The sequence below is a fragment of the Plecotus auritus genome (assembly GCF_963455305.1).
Source record: "Plecotus auritus genome assembly, chromosome: 10".
Lineage (NCBI taxonomy): Eukaryota > Metazoa > Chordata > Mammalia > Chiroptera > Vespertilionidae > Plecotus > Plecotus auritus.
Genome location: NC_137785.1, coordinates 9045132 through 9061285, shown reverse-complemented (window position 1 = coordinate 9061285; position 16154 = coordinate 9045132). Strand labels below are relative to the sequence as shown.

The following is a 16154-nucleotide window of genomic DNA, read 5'->3' as shown; positions in this document are numbered from 1 at the left end:
CACTGACTCTGCTGCAGGAGGCAGGTGCTGTGGACACACAGGTCTCATTGTGGTGAGCCCCACCTGGGAATTTCCAGGGGACTCAAGTAAGCTCCCTGAATCTCATTTGGATCAATGTGACATGCAGATGAACGATGACCCTAACTTTGTTGCCAGGATTCCAGGGTTAGATTTTTGAGCATTTTCTCTTTTAATTCTCACAACAACTGGGCAAGAAGGAGAAAATTGCATGGAGGATTATCAGCATTTCCAGGTACACATCAGACTGAAGACAGATTTATAAAAACAATTTCGAGCAGACCCAGAATACGGCAAGCTAGAGCTTTCCCGTTGTTTTCAGAGAAGAGAAGAAAATGCTCAATGCTTAGGTAACTTGGTTTTACTGTGTGTGTGTGTGTGTGCTTCATTCTGACCCCCAGGACGTTGTTTCTTTTTATTTTATCCTCACTCAACTTCCCTTCTGACATTTCATACTCCATTCCAATATGGAACAATTGGCAGTTCCATATTAAATTTTTTTAATGAAAGTTCATACTGATTTCCATAATAGCTGTACCAGTTTGCATTCCCACCAGCAGTGTACTCCGGTTCCCTTTTTTCCACTTGTCCTTTGTTGATGGCAGCCATTCTGACCTTGGTGGGGTGATACCTAATTGTTGCTTTAACATACATCTCTCTGATGATCAGTAACTTTGAGCATTTTTTCACATGTCTCTTGGCCATCTTATCCACACTGCAGCCCAGGCAGAGCTGACACTTCGGATGGCATCAGAAGCAGATGCTCCGAAATATAAGTGTCTGTTTTGTGGCATTAACTTTGTACAATGGATTCAATGGAGACACGTTAGATCGAGTTAAACAAGAGTTAGACAACTGAGCAACCTCTGCAACCCACATTTGTCCTGAAGGAGACATGTGCCAAAGGTCCTGAATGAAGAACCAATGCCTGCCATTCGAAAGAGCAGGTCCTGACGAAAGATATACAAAACCAGCAGCTAAAGGAAGCCAGCAGGTGCAGGAGAAACAAACTTGCCCCGGAAATCACCTCCCGTGAAGGCGCTAGAGGACACTTGGTTTACTTGGTGTGGTCTTGGGATTTATGCCCCTAAATCCACTCTCTGAACGGGATCCTGGCCTTGGAGCCTAGGAACTACATTACCCAGAAGGCCACGCATGGAATGCCAGGAGGCTGAGCCAATGGGGGCTTAGAGAAGGCGTTTCCGTTTGGCCGCTTCTGTAGGGCGGGACCGGTAGTCCTGGAGAGAGATCCTGTTCTCAGATTTCCGCCTCAGGCGGCAGGTTTTCCTAGTCGCAGCCTCCCGTGGAGAAGGTGGACAGGGGTTCCCCTCCTCACAGCCCTTGGTCGGAGCCTCCAGTGGTGCTCACAGCTCACACTGGGGATTGAAGCTCGGAGTCGCCACCCGGACCTACACCAGGGCCGCGACAGGGACCGCCATTCCTGCAGCGGCGTCACCTCCCGCGGCTCCTGCCCGGCTCAGCCCACAGAGTGCGATGGCGGCGCCCGCGCTGCGGAGCTTCGCTGAGGTGAGTTCCCGTCGCCCAGGCCCTCACCGCCTCCTCACACGGAACACCACAGCCCGGGTGCGGGCGGCTGTCAGGTCCTCCAGCTCAGTTTTGCGTGGAGGACCGTGAGGAAGGCGGAGGGGAGAGGAGTGTTGTCTCTTCTGAGGACACAGCGAGTGCAGGGCAGGGTGTGTGACAGAAAACTGGAGAAGAACCAAGCAACACGTAGAGGATGGAGTTACATTTATTATTATCACGCGTGGGCCCAGAGGAAAATGTGTCTCAAATTCTGGACCCCAACATGGAGGAACTTTCCCTATTTATGTTTTTACCTTCTTTGTCTCCCAAATATGGGGTGTATCCGGCCCCCTTTGCAAGTTCTTAAAGAGCCCCTATGTGCTGGGGACTTAAGACCTCAACCAAAGGCCTGGCCTGGTGCCAGCGCTGATAACTTCGTCCTGGAAAGGTTTAATGGCCTCTCTGAAGTGGGAGTAGTCTTATTTTCCTTATTATTTAAGCAAACAAGCATTTAGAGAAGCCAAATAGCAGGGTTAACATTTCAAACAGCAGTTTTTATATAAGGTGGGTGCTTCAAGTGGACAGGGGTGACTTTCATCTGAGGTTCCCCTGAGGGTGTGGGCTGTGAGGATTGGCGGACAGATCAGAGGCTGCAGGGAGGACGTCACAGACTCATTGGGGCTTTCCCGGCTGTGGGGTCCATCAGAGGCCTGGGGTGGTCCTGGACCCGGCTGGAAGACAAGGTCTCCACATGCCATGTGCCAAGTTCATGGGGGAGTCCAGCGAGACCCAGTGGCATTGGAGCAGGAAGGGGGCAGAGCTGAGCGAGTGAACCTGGGTCTGAAGATGGGAAGAGGTTAAACATTACTCAGTGGTGTGCACATCTGGAGGAAGTGTGAGCTGATGGTCCCCTGGCCCTGGTGTGGGGACTTAAAGGCGAAGCATAAACCCAGGCTTGGCTTTGTCTTGGAGGCATGATCTAGGAGACTGCAGTGGTATTTCTTGTCAGGAAGGCTGGGGCCCTGTAGGCATTGACCAGAGCTTCAATGGCATTGCTCTCTCCCCTCCCCTCCCCCAATCCTTCCCACCCAACCCAGCTGCTCTGCTGAGGGCAATCCCAGTGAGTAATGGGACTGTGATGAGAGAGCAGCCTGCACTGGCATTAGGGCCTGGTGTCCACACTAACCGGGTGCCCTGGAGGAGGTTGAGGGTGGGGATGATGTGTAAGGAGTAGGAGTGGGGGTTCTCAGAGAGACAGCTCTGGTGTCAATTTTCTCCATTCTGACAGGTTGGCGTGACCTTTGAGGACATTACCCTGTACTTCTCCAGGGAGGAATGGAGCCTCCTTGATGAGGGTCAGAGACAGCTGTACCTGAATGTGATGCTGGAGAACTTTGAACTTCTATTCTCGCTGGGTAAGACGCTCCTCTCACCGTGACCGGGGCTTAGGTTTTTCCATTACCAAGTCCCCATCTCCCAGGGTGTGCTGTGTCCTCCCGTGTAGACTGTGGTTCTGCTTGATTTTCCAGGTTCCTGGGTCATTGCTGTCCTGGGGAGGGTTGGTCTGTTTCCTCTGCTCCCTCTATTCCTGAAGTCCCAATTCTCCCCGCTGTACTAAGTTCACAGGGAATTACCTGTGGTTGGTAGTGTTGCAGGAAGCCTGAGGGATTCCACCTTGATCAGTGAGGAAAGCATTTTCTATATTCCTGTTGGTCATTTGTACCTATTTTTTGAATAATTGTCTCTACATCCTTGTCCTGGTTAGTAACTACTTTTTGGTTAAAGATTCTTTTGACGACCTTGTATATTTTACATATTAATTGTTATGACATACAGGAACACATATTGTTGCATGTGCTTTATTGTTCTTTGCAGATATTGTTTCCCAGCACCTGCTTTTCTACAAAGTCCATGGTTTTGGCAACCCTGCGTTCAGCAGGTCTAGTGCCACCATGTTTCTAAGAAACTCAGATGGTTGTTACTAGTGCTTTGCAATAAAGTGTTTTTAATGAAATTCTATAGAGTTTGCTTTTCAGACAGTCATTGCATTGTTGTTAGCCTGCAGTGCAGTATTAACATACCTTTATTATTCCCTGGGAACTCCAGCTATTTGTGTTAATTTCTGTCTGTATCTCAGTATTCTCTTTATTGTGCTGATCAGAGCTGAATCCACAGTGTCTCCAAGCTGTTCCGTCATATGATTTGCACGTATTGTCTTCCATCCTCTAGATTTACTTTCATTTTGTTTATTGCAGTCGTGCTGGCAAGAAGCTGTTTTTCTTTATTTGTTGCAATCTGGACTGTTTGTTTTGTCTGTTTTGTCTGGTATTTGGTGTCACATTCAGAAAATCCTGTCTGAGCCCTAACGGGTTTTGCTCAGTGGATAGAACCTCAGCCTGTGGACTCAAGGGTCCCAGGTTCAATTCCGGTCAGGGGCATGTACCTTGGTTGTGGGCACATCCCCAGTGGGTGGTGTGCAGGAGGCAGCTTATCCATGTTTCTCTCTCATCTGTGTTTCTAACTCTCCCTCTCCCTCTCCTTTCCTCTCTGTAAAAAAATCAATAAAATATATATTTAAAAAAAGAAAAGAAAAAGAAAATCCTGTCCATAACAAATCTCCAAAACTTTTACTCTAGTTGTCCTGACGAGTGTTCCGTTTTAGCGCTGACATTTAATGTAGATTGAGTTAAATTTTATCAGCGGTGTCCCGTATTCTTGTTTTACATGGGAGTATTGATTATTAGCAGCACCATTCTTTGAAGAAATTATCTTTCCTTTCTTCTGTGTCTTGCAGTTTTGCCAGAGATTACTTGGAAGTATGTGCCTGGTTTTATTTCTGTGTTTTCTATTCTGTTCTGTTGATGTATTTGTCTTTGTTTCTCCAGTAACACACTGTTTGCTTGTTTTCTCTCTGTAATAAATTGAAGTCGGAAAGTGTGATGTCATGCTCTTTGTTTTCATTCAAGATTTCTTTTGCTGTTCGAGTTTTTTAATTTCATACATTTCAAGATTCCCTTTTCATTTCTTTGTAAAATACCATAGGAATTATTCTTAGGATTGCATTTAATCTGTGGATTCTATTGTGTACTATGGATATTTCACCATATTTCTATTTTTTTGCAATATATTTTATTGATTTTTTTTTTTTTTTTTTTTTTTTTTTTTTTACAGAGTGGAAGGGAGAGGGATAGAGACTTAGAAACATAGATGAGACAGAAACATCTATAGCTGCCTCCTGCACACGCTCTACTGGGTATGTGGCCGCAACCAAGGTACATGCCCTTGACCGGAATCGAACCTGGGACCCTTGAGTGCGCAGGCCGATGCTCTATCCACTGAGCCAAACCAGTGATGGCTAAACATATTTCTTTTTTAAAAATTCTTTATTTTTTAAAGTATTACATATTGTATTACATATATCTTCTTTTTCCCGCATTGCCCACAAATGGGTGATATTCTGTGATATTTTTCTTTCTCCATGCTGTTGCAAATGGTAAGAGTTCCTTCTTTTATTCAGTAGTATAGTATTCCATTGTGTAAATCAGCGGTTCTCAACCTGTGGGTCGGGACCTCTTTGGGGGTTGAGCGACCCTTTCACAAGGGTCGCGTAAGACATCCTGCATATCAGATATTTACATTACAATTCATGACAGTAGCAAAATTACAGTTATGACGTAGCACGGAAAATAATTTTATGGTTGGGGGTCACCACAACATGAGGAACTATATTAAAGGGTCGCGGCCTTAGGAAGGTTGAGAACCACTGGTGTAGATGGACCACAGTTTTTTAATCCACTCATCTGCTGATGGTCACTCAAGCTGTTTCCAAATCTTAGCTATCATAAATTGTGCTGCTATGAACATAGGGTTGTATATGTTTTTTGTCATTGGTGTTTCTATTTGGATATATTCCTAGAAGTGGGATTACTGGGTCAAATGGGAGTTCATTTTTAATTTTTTGAGGAAACTCCATGCTATTTTCCACTGTGTCTGCACCAGTCTGCATTCCCACCTGCCATGCACAAGGGTCCCTTTTTCTCCACATCATCGCAAGCACTTGTTTGTTGATTTATTGGTGATAGCCATCCTAACAGGTGTGAGATGGTATCTCATTGTCGTTTTGATTTGCACGTCTCAGATCATTAGTGACTTTGGGTATGTTTTCATATGTCTCTTGGCCTTCTTTACGTCCTGTTTTAAAAAGTGTCTGTTTAAGTCCTTTGCCCATTTTTTAAATGTACCAGTTTATCTTCTTATTTATTTATTTATTTATTGTCTAAAGTTCAACACATGTCAACTTTTTCTTTGCTTGACCGCCCCCTCTGCAGCCAATGCCACCCCAGGCAAGCCCCCACCGCCCCAGTGTCTGTGTCCATTGGTTACGCTAATATGCATGTATACAAGTCCATTCGTCGATCTCTAACCCCTCCTCTCCTGCCATTTCTCTCTGCATCTATTCTTGTGCATTAAATTATGTTGATCATTATATCCAACCTATAAGTGAGATCATGTGATATTTATCTTTCTCCGACTGACTTATTTCACTTAGCAAAATGCTCTCCAGTTCCATCCATGTTATTGCTAATGGTAAAAGTTCCTTCTTGCCGAAACCGGTTTGGCTCAGTGGATAGAGCGTCGGCCTGCGGACTGAAGGGTCCCAGGTTCGATTCCGGTCAAGGGCATGTACCTTGGTTGCGGGCACATCCCCAGTGGGAGGTGTGCAGGAGGCAGCTGATTGATGTTTCTCTCTCATCGATGTTTCTAACTCTCTATCCCTCTCCCTTCCTCTCTGTGAAATACCAATAAAATATATTAAAAAAAAAAAAAAGTTCCTTCTTTTTTATAGGAGCGTAGTATTCCATTGTGTAGATGTACCACAGTTTTCTAATCCACTCATCTGCTGATGGGCACTTAATACTGTTTCCATATCTCTTAGGTATTGTAAATTTTGCTGCTATGAACATTAGAGTGCATATCTCCTTTCTGATTGGTGTTTTTGGTTTCTTGGGATATAGTCCTAGTTGTGGGATGACTGGGTTATATGGTAGTTCTATTTTTAACTTTTTGAGGAAACTTCATACTGTCTTCCAAGTGGATGCACCAGTCTGTATTCCCAACAGCAGTGTACAATGGTTCCTTTTTCTCAACATCCTTGCCAGCACTTGCTCTTCGTTGATTTGTTGATGATAGCCATTCTGAAAGGTGTGCGATGATACCGCTTTGTTATTTTTATTTGCATCTCTCGGATGATTAGTGACTTTGAGCATGTTTTCATATTTCTCTCGGCCATCTGTATGTCCTCTTTTGAAAAGTGTCTATTTAGGTCTTTTGCCCATTTTTTAAATTGGATCATTTATATTCCATTTGTTAAGGTATATGAGTTCTCTTTAAATTTTGGAGATTAAATCCTTATCTGAAATGTAATTGGCAAATATGTTCTCCCATGCAGTGGTCTTTCTTATTGTTTGGTTGATGTTTTCTTTTGCTGTGCAGAAGCTTTTTATTTTGATGTAGTGCCGTTTGTTTCTTTTTTCCTTACTTTCTATTCCCCTCGGAACTGTATCAATAAAGATATTGCTAGGACATATGTCTAATGTTTTGCTGCCTGTGGATTCTTCTAAGATTTTTATGGTATCATGATTTACGTTGAAGTCCTTTATCCATTTTGAGTTTATTTTTGTGTATGGTGTAAGTTGGTGCTCTAGTTTCATTCTTTTGCATGTATCTATCCAATTTTCACACCATTTATTGAAGAGACAGTCTTGACTCCATTGTATGCGGTTGCCTCCTCTGTCAAATATTGAGCGTAATGGCTTGGGCCGATTTCTGGGTTGTGTGTTCTGTTGCATTGTTCATATGTCTGTTGTTGTGCCAGTACCAGGCATTTTTGTACTATCGGTTGGTATCTGGTATAGTGATCCCTCCAACGTTGTTCTTTCTCAAGATTGCTGCGGCTCTTCGTTTTTTTTCTTTTTTTATATATTCCATATGAATTTTGAGGGAGTTTGTTCTAGGTTTGTTAAATAGGCCCTTGGTATCTTAATTGGGATTGCATTGAATCTATAGATTGCTTTGGGTAGTGTGGACATTTTAATGATGTTGATTCTACCAATCCATGAACATGGTATATTCTTCCATTTTTTTATGTCTTCTATGTCTTTTTTCAGCTTCCCATAGTTTTCGGAGTACAGGTCTTTTACTTCCTTAGTTAAGTTTATCCCTAGGTATCCTAATTTTTTTTGATGCAGTGTAGGTAGGATTGTTTGTTTGTTTCTTTCTCTTTCTGTGAGTTGATTATTGGTGGGAAAAAGCCATAGAATTCTGGTTGTTAAATTTGTATCCTGTTACATTGCTGAATGTGTTTATTATATTTAGTAGTTTTTAATGGAGTTTTTAGGGTTTTCTTTGTACAATATCATGTCATCTGTGAATAATGACAGTTTTACTTCTTCTTTTACAATCTTGTTGTCTTTGATTTCTTCTTGTCTGATCACTATGACTAACACTTCTGTACTATGTTGAACAGGAGTGGTGAAAGTGGGCATCTCTGTCTTGTTCCTGTTCTTAGGGAAAATGGTTTCAGTTTTTGCCCATTCAGTCTGATGTTGGCTGTATGTTTATCATATAAGGCTTTTACTATGTTGAGGTATGATCCTTGTACTCCCACTTTGCTGAGAGTTTTTATCAAGAAAAGGTGCTGGAATTTGTTAAATGCTTTTTCTGCATTTGTTGATATGAGTATGTGATTTTGGTCTTTCAATTTGTTTATGTGATATATCTTGTTTATTGATTTTCAGATATTGTACTATCCTTTCATCCCACGTGGTTAGGGTGTATGATCTTTCTAATGTAATGCTGGATTCGATTTGCCAGAATTTTGTTGTGGATTTTAGCATCTATCGGGGCCATTGCGACCTAGTGGGAGAGCTGCTGTGTAGGAGACACCCCTTTGGAGCAGGACTTGCTTCAGTGGGGCTTTGTTGCTCAGTGAGTCTGCTCCTTGACTGTGTCACTTATGAATGTGAGGAGTTGTAAACTGATGTGGTATGACACTGACCCCTGGGTACATTGACTCTTGGGTTCAGGCAGGTCTGCCTGGAGCCACCCAGCAGCATCTCAGAGAGATCTGCAGATTCTCCTCTTTGTACCCAGTTTGGAAGTGCCCCGAAGAGGCCCTGCTGTAAATCAGGGAAGGCTAGTGCTGGTGCCACTTCTTGGTCCTTTTATTGACAGGTTTGTTGCTCCCTGACCCAACTGCAACTTGCTTGACAGGTTTTAGCCTGAGCAAAGACAGGCCATTCATATGCAAATGCTGCTGCACAGAGCTTGGGTGGGTTTTTAAATTGGATGGGGCCCTAGCTGATTTGGCTCAATGGATAGAGCATCGGCCTGTGGATTGAAAGGTACCAGGTTCCATTCCGCTAAGGGCACATGCTTGGGTTGCGGACTGGATTCCCAGTGGGGGCCATGTAGGAGTCAGCCGATCAGTGATTCTCTCTCATCATTGATGTTTCTATCTCTCTCTCCCTCTCCCTTCCTCTCTAACATCAATAAAATATATTTTAAAAAAATAAAAATAAATTGGGTGGGGTCAGGTCTCAGGGAATCACTAGGACAGAGGAAACAAAAATGGCTGACAGCCCTGCAAACGGGAGGTCTAAGCATAGGAACAATGATCCCTGAGAGCACCTATGTCTGGAAGGAAGCCTCTCTTGAGTTCCTGCCCCGATGCTATTCAGTCCCGTTTTTCCTCATATGTATCTTGGTATTCCCCTCGCGCCCCGCCCTCCCGAGCCTCGCCTGGTACTGGAGCTCCTCTGGTACTGGAGCTCTGAGGAAGGGGGATCTTGTAAGTTCAGTTGGTGGTGCTGGCATTGTAAGAAGAGCAGCTTGATCTCCTAAAGCCTCTGTCACTCAGCCCCAGTCTGCACTGGTTTTTACAGAACAAAGTTCTTACTGCCAGTAGGGACATTTTTTCCCAGCTCTGCGACCCAGGGCTGGACATCTAGTGTTGTACAGGGACCCCTTGCTCCTCCACGTGACCTCTGCAGAGACAACCTCCCTCCCAATTAAAAAAGTGGCCCCCATGGGTACAGGACCAGCACCTTCCGTGCCTTAGTACCTCCTACCATCTCAGTGTGCTTTCTTCTTTACTTCTCTAGTCGTAAGACTTCGTTGTAGCTAGCTTTCCAGCAGTTCTGGCTGATGGTTGTTCAGTATTTTAGTTGTCATTTTCATGTGGTTGTGGGAGGCAACGAGTATAAGCCTTTGCCTACACCGCCATCTTGGATCTCCTCTCTGTAACTTTTCTTAATTCAATACTTTATTCTTCTTTTATCTTAACCTGAATAGTGAAAATATTTTTTCCATTGATTGTTTTCTTCTTAGAGAGAGAGAGTAAGGGAAAGGAAGATAGAGGAGAGGCAGAGTGAGAGAGAAAGAAACATCAATTGATTGCCTCCCACATGTTCCTGCTCTAAGAGTCGGGATCAGACCTGAAAGCCATGTACCTGCCATTTACTGGGAATGGAAAGCATGACCTTCCTGTGTACAGACAGGCACTCTCAACGCTTAGTGACACGGGCCAGGGCTATGTATTTATTCTTTAATTAATTTACTTTTAAAATATATTTTATTGATTTCAGAGAGGAAGAGAAGGAGAGATAGAAACTTGAATAATGAGAGAGTGAGAGAGTGAGTGTGGGGGAGAGAGAGGGAGGGAGGGAGGAAAAAATATCAGTGTGAGGGAGAAACATATATAGGCTGCTTTCTGCACACAAGCTTACTGGAAATGGAACCCACATACTGATATTTGCCTTGACTGGGAGTTCAATCCTCAAACCTTTGGTACACAGGACGATGTTCCAACCAACTGAGCCGTACTGGCCAACCATTCTGTGGTCTTGAAACACAAAAATTTCCAATATTTTTTGAAGAACAGGCCACTAGGATCAATGACAGCAGAAGCAAGGTGGCTGCTGGAGGTAACTCTGACCCTTGTTTTTGACTGGATGTATTTTCAAATATGTTTATTCACCCAGTCTTTTGCAGTCATCCTTTCTGTAGAGTTCTCCTTTATTTGTGTTCTGTAATTCTGTTTATCTTCAAGGTATTCTTCTTCCCATTTCTTATGGGGTGTTTGTTCATGGATGGCTGTCTACTTACACTGGGGTTGGGGGAAGATGCTCATATCTCTGATCCTGCCATCTTGCTGATGTCACACACATAGGTCTTTTGTCTGTGATCTCATTTACATGTTGTTGTTCTACCACAGTGTTGACCATCCAAACAGAAACAAATCTTTCTGTTTTTCTTTGAAGATTTGCATTGTTTACCCCATGCAATGGCTCTAATGGAATTTAAGAAGAAGAATCATTTGTGCATCAAAGAAGCAACACAACTTTATGAATGACACAGTGGACCCACAGGCTGTCTTGCCTTGGTCAGTGGTCATTAGGGAGAAATTCTCGTCTGGCCTTCGTTACATTCATAGCTAGAAACCCAGTGTTTGGTTCCAGTTGCCCATTCCTCACCCAGTTATGCTTGTTTGTGCTTATGTTGATACTTTGCCTACTATTCAGTTCTAATAGTGATCATTTCTACTTGGTTTCCCACCTCACGCATAACCTTAACCTCTCTGGACTTTGCACCTCTGCCTCTTTCACAGGTCGCTCTTTACTGCACTCCAATGTGGGTCCATGCCTGCAGCACCTTGGAGTGCACATGTGTTATTATATTGACGTTGAACATCATGTGCTCTAATACAATAAATTTTTATGGCTTTGAGCAGCTTTAAATTATTCTACACAGACTCACATGGCCAGCATGGAAGCTCCTAGAGGAAGCCGTTTGTGCAAGAACAATGAGTAGATCCTTCCTCTCTTCTTTGTGTCCCCATCCTGTGCTTCTGTCCTTTCTTGGTGAGCTTTTCATCATCGACTGACTTGTGGGGCCACGTTATATATTTCCTCAGAGTCTCCCTCATTTGTCTTGAAAATTGTTCTATGCAATCAGGCCTAGTCATGACAGATAAACATTTGTGGTGAAGACATTCTGTTTTCATAAGATCAACATGTACCTCACCAGCGTTTCCTTTTGTTCAGGTTGCTGCTGTGGAGCAGAGAATGTGGAGGCACCCACTAAAGAGAACGTTTCTGTAACAGTGTCACAGGAAAGGAATCCGAAGGCAGCCGTGTCTTCCCAGAAGAGCCACCCCTGTGAGAGTTGTGCGTTAGTCTTCGGAAACATTTTCCATTTGACTGAGCTGCAGGGAACAGAATATGGACAGATACCGTTGAGGTGCGGGGGATGTACAAAATGGTTTTTCTTCAGTGTAAAAGTTCACCAAGAGCATGTGAGAGAGAAGACTTTCATTAGAGGTGTGGACAGGATCTCACTTGCAAACAGCTGCAATTTCAATGTGTCCCAGAATCATTTCCCATGCGGGGAGGTTGGGCAGGGTGTCCTTACTGGGTCCGGACATCTCCACCTAAAGGCTACTATGTCCACGGACAGTCCAAAGGCTGTTTCGAAGTGTGGGATGATGATTCAAAGGGGAAACAATTATTACAACAGAAAAGAATGTAAGAAAGACATTATTTGCAACCACAATTTTATTCTGGAAAAGGATGTTCATGTAGGAAATCACTGTTTTGTGTGCTCTGAATGTGGAAAATATTTAACGAAATTTTCTAGCTTTCATGGTCAACCGCAAGGTCACCCTGGAGAAAGACCTTACCAATGGAATGAATATGGGAAAGCTTTTAGCAGTAGTAACAGCCTAGGTGATCATGAAGCTTTGCACACTGGACAAAGGCCTTATGAGAGCAGTGAATGTGGAAAAGTTTTTACCAGTAGCAGTGCCCTCCATTATGATCAGAGAGTTCACACAATGGAAAGGCCTTATGAGTACAATGAGTTTGGGAAATCTTTTACCGATAGCAGTGACCTTCATTGTCATGAGAGAGGTCACACTGGAGAAGAGCCTTATAAATGTAGTAAATTTGGAAACGCTTACACCAGTAGCACTAAAGATTCTTATCATCAGAGAGTGCACACTGGAGAAAGGTCTTATCACTGCAGTGAATGTGGAAAGTCTTTTACAAGTAGCAATGGTTTTCAATATCATCAGAGAATTCACACAGGAGAAAAGCCTTATCAATGTAGTGAATGTGGGAAATCTTTTCCCACTATCCCTCACCTTCGTAGTCATCAGAGAGTTCATACAGGAGAAAAGCCTTATAAATGCAGTGACTGTGGGAAATGTTTTAGATGGAGGACTCCCCTTCGTTGTCATCAAAGAGTTCATACTGGAGAAAATCCGTATAAATGCATTGAATGTGGAAAGTCTTTTACAAGTAGCAATGGTTTTCAGTTTCATCAGAGAATTCACACAGGAGAAAAGCCTTATCAATGCAGTGAATGTGGGAGAAGTTTTACCTTTAAAACCAACCTTTGTAGACATCAGAAAGTTCACACAGGGGAAAAGCCTTATAAATGCAGTGAATGTGGGAAATCTTTTAAAAGTAGGAGTGGTCTCCAATATCATAGAGTTCACACTGGAGGAAGCCATTATGAGTGCAATTAATTTCAAGTATCTCTCAGGCATATTTCTAAATTCACTCTCCACATAAGAGTCCAAATGTGAGAAATTTCTTAGATGTGTAGAAAATGAAGTTTCTAAGTTAGGACTTAACAGTTGTACAAGAAAATTTGTGAATCCTCATTTTTCTGAATTGTATCTCATACATGTGCTCACCTATATTATGTAAAGTTCCCATAAGTGTTTTTGCTGTGGTGTGTGTTTGCTTTTATGTTGGAACACTATGTAATTATGTTGGACTTTGTAACATACAGAGATGTCCTGCCAGATCTGTGTCACTGCATATTTCTGTTGCTGAAGGTATTTCACCTGAACCACCTATAAGGCCCCCACAGATGGCATCAATCACCATCCTCATGTGACCAGGGAAGCTAACTCTGTTGTCTAATTTGTTGAAGGACATTACGAATACTTGAGTCCTTAGTTCTTACTTGTTTCCCTGTCATGAGTTGCCACATCGGACTGATTACTGTTGGCCCCAGTAAACATAATGTTGTAGAGGGACTGCCATTTTCAGCAACGCAGTTTCCCTAGATGCCAGGGATAAATTTATTGAGGGCCTAAGTCATCAACTGCCAGTCTCGGGTCTCTTTCTTTGCAAAATAATGAAGGCCTTTTCCTAACACTTGTTTAATTTTGGTGTTCTATTTACTGTGTGTGTTAGTTTATAAGGAGATCTGGGTCTCCAAGTTCGGTGATGTGAAAAACTTTTATGTGGTCTCCAACATTTTTGTCGTTCAGGGAAGACTATGGTGCAGAAATTAGCTCAGCACTTTCTGCCAAATTTACATTGTTTTCCATAATTTTCCTAGGAAACACTGTGGATTCTAGTCCTCAGGTGACGATGGATGCTTTGAGACACAGAGATCATTCGAAAGAGGGGGTAGCTGTGAGAACCTCAATTATGTCTGGAAGCGGCGTGAATTTTTTTCTTGTTTTCAGGGGATGCTAAGTTATTTGAAGAGAACCTCCTGACCAGGTGTTGCAGAGGGACATGTGCCCTAATGTCTTCAATTCCATGGGTGATGGTCACTGGTTGGAGGACCATTGCAGTGAGGAGAAACCCTTTCACTGCAGAAACACTGACCTAATTGTTGTTTGACCAGACTGCTGCCCATTAGATGGAATGGTCTTCATCTAAACCTGCACCCAGAATTTTTTTTGAGGAGAAGACTACAGTAGCTGTGTGTACACAGATCTGAGGGACTCCCGGCATGTTTATATTCTGTACAGCAGTCATTGGCATTGGTTATAATCACGAGGTGTGTGGCTTCCTGTAGCTTCTCAGATGTTCCCATCAGAGCCATTGGTGCTCTGGCAGCAAAACTAAGGGGAAAAGAAAGGGTGTCTTTAGGCCTGAGATGTGGCTTTTTGACCCAGTCAGCATTCCAGTGGGTTTGGGTGAAAGTTCTTCATTGTTTGTTACATTTCCTGTCACTGAGATGAGACTCACCCAGAGGGTATAAGAACGTGGATTGAATATAGTGTTGGAAAACCTGTTGTTCCAAAATAGGGGAACATACATTTGTTTTATCTTGAACCATTCTTTTAACAGCTGTAATGAGTAAATTGCATGTATAAGTATAGTGTTTCATAAATCTTGACATGTGTGTGAAACTAAAACCATCATTACACTCAATACTGATCATATCTGTGACTGTGTAGTTGCTTCATGACCTCGTTTAATCTGTTTGCTGTTCTTAATAAAAAACTTGGTTTTTCCAAGTATTTTTCAGCTTTAATTATTATTTTATAAATTCTTAGAGATTTTTGAAATATGTATTAGTAACTCATCTTTTTTTTTTTTGATAGCTATTCTTTTTGTTGTTGTTAATCCTCACCCGAGCATATTTTTCCATTGATATTTTGGAGAGTGGAAGAGAGAGGGAAAGACAGAAATATTGATGTGAAAGAAACACATCGATTGGTTGCGTCCTCCATCACCTGTGACCATGGCCCCGGGCTGGGAAGGAGTCTTCAACCAAGATACGTGCCTTTGACTGGAATCGATCCCAAGAGCCTTTGGTCTGCAGGCCTATGCTCTATCCAGAGCCAAACCGGCTAGGGCTCTGGTGGATATTCATATGTTTGTATAGATCACCATCATGTCCATTTTAATAAATATTTGGTTATTGTTAATAAAGCTGGTACAAACATTTCTGTATACTTTTTTATTTTTATTTTTTAAATATATATTTTATTGATTTTTTACATAAAGGAAAGGGAAGAAATAGAGAGGTAGAAACATTGATGACAGAGAAACATTGATCAGCTGCCTCCTGCCCATCCCCCCCGGGGTCGTGCCCACAACCAAGGTACATGCCTTTGACCGGAATTGAACCTGGGACCCCTCAGTCCACAGGCAGACGCTCTATCCACTGAGCCAAACCAGTTAGGACTCTGTATAATTCTTTATATGGATATAAGTGTTATTTACCTTTGTGAGTCGGACATTCCCCGAGGGCTCCCAGACTACAAGAGGGCACAGCCCGGGCTGAGGGATCCCTCTGAGGGCATGAATTTTGTTCACTAAGCCTCTAGTTTATACATATAAACAAGGAAGTCACGATTCCATTCAAGTCAGGGAGGAAGCCTGTGCCCCGGCTAGATCCGGAGTGTGGAGCATACAGGAGGCAGCTGATAAATGATTCTCTCTCAGCATCAGAGACAGCTGTACCTGAATGTGATGCTAGAGAACTTTGAACTTATATCCTCCCTGGGTAAGACCCTCACTCTCACCAGTGACCTGGACTTGGCTTTGCCATTTCCCAGGCCCCATCTCCCAGGGTGTGCTGTGTCCTCCCCTGTAGACTGTGGTTCTGCTTTACTTTCCAGTTTCCTGGGTAGATGCTGTCCTGGGGAGGGTTGGTCTGTTTCCGCTGCTCCCTTCTGTCCTGAAGTCCCAATTCTCCCCTCTGTACTAAGTTCACAGGGAAGGACTTGTGGTTGGTAGTGTTGCAGGAAGCCTGAGGGATTCCACCTTGATCAGTGAGGAAAGCATTTTCTATAT

General features: G+C 43.1%; 1 protein-coding gene across 1 annotated transcript; it reads left to right on the top strand.

Annotated features, from left to right (window-relative positions):
• The first annotated feature begins 1265 nt into the window (after window positions 1-1265).
• Window positions 1266-15295, top strand: LOC308235691 (uncharacterized protein). Its single transcript, XM_080644727.1, has 3 exons — window positions 1266-1545; window positions 2831-2957; window positions 11646-15295. Exons 1-3 carry the CDS (start codon window positions 1513-1515, stop codon window positions 13127-13129), a joined length of 1644 nt encoding a protein of 547 aa, XP_080500853.1. The 5' UTR covers window positions 1266-1512; the 3' UTR covers window positions 13130-15295.
• The last annotated feature ends 859 nt before the right edge of the window (window positions 15296-16154 follow it).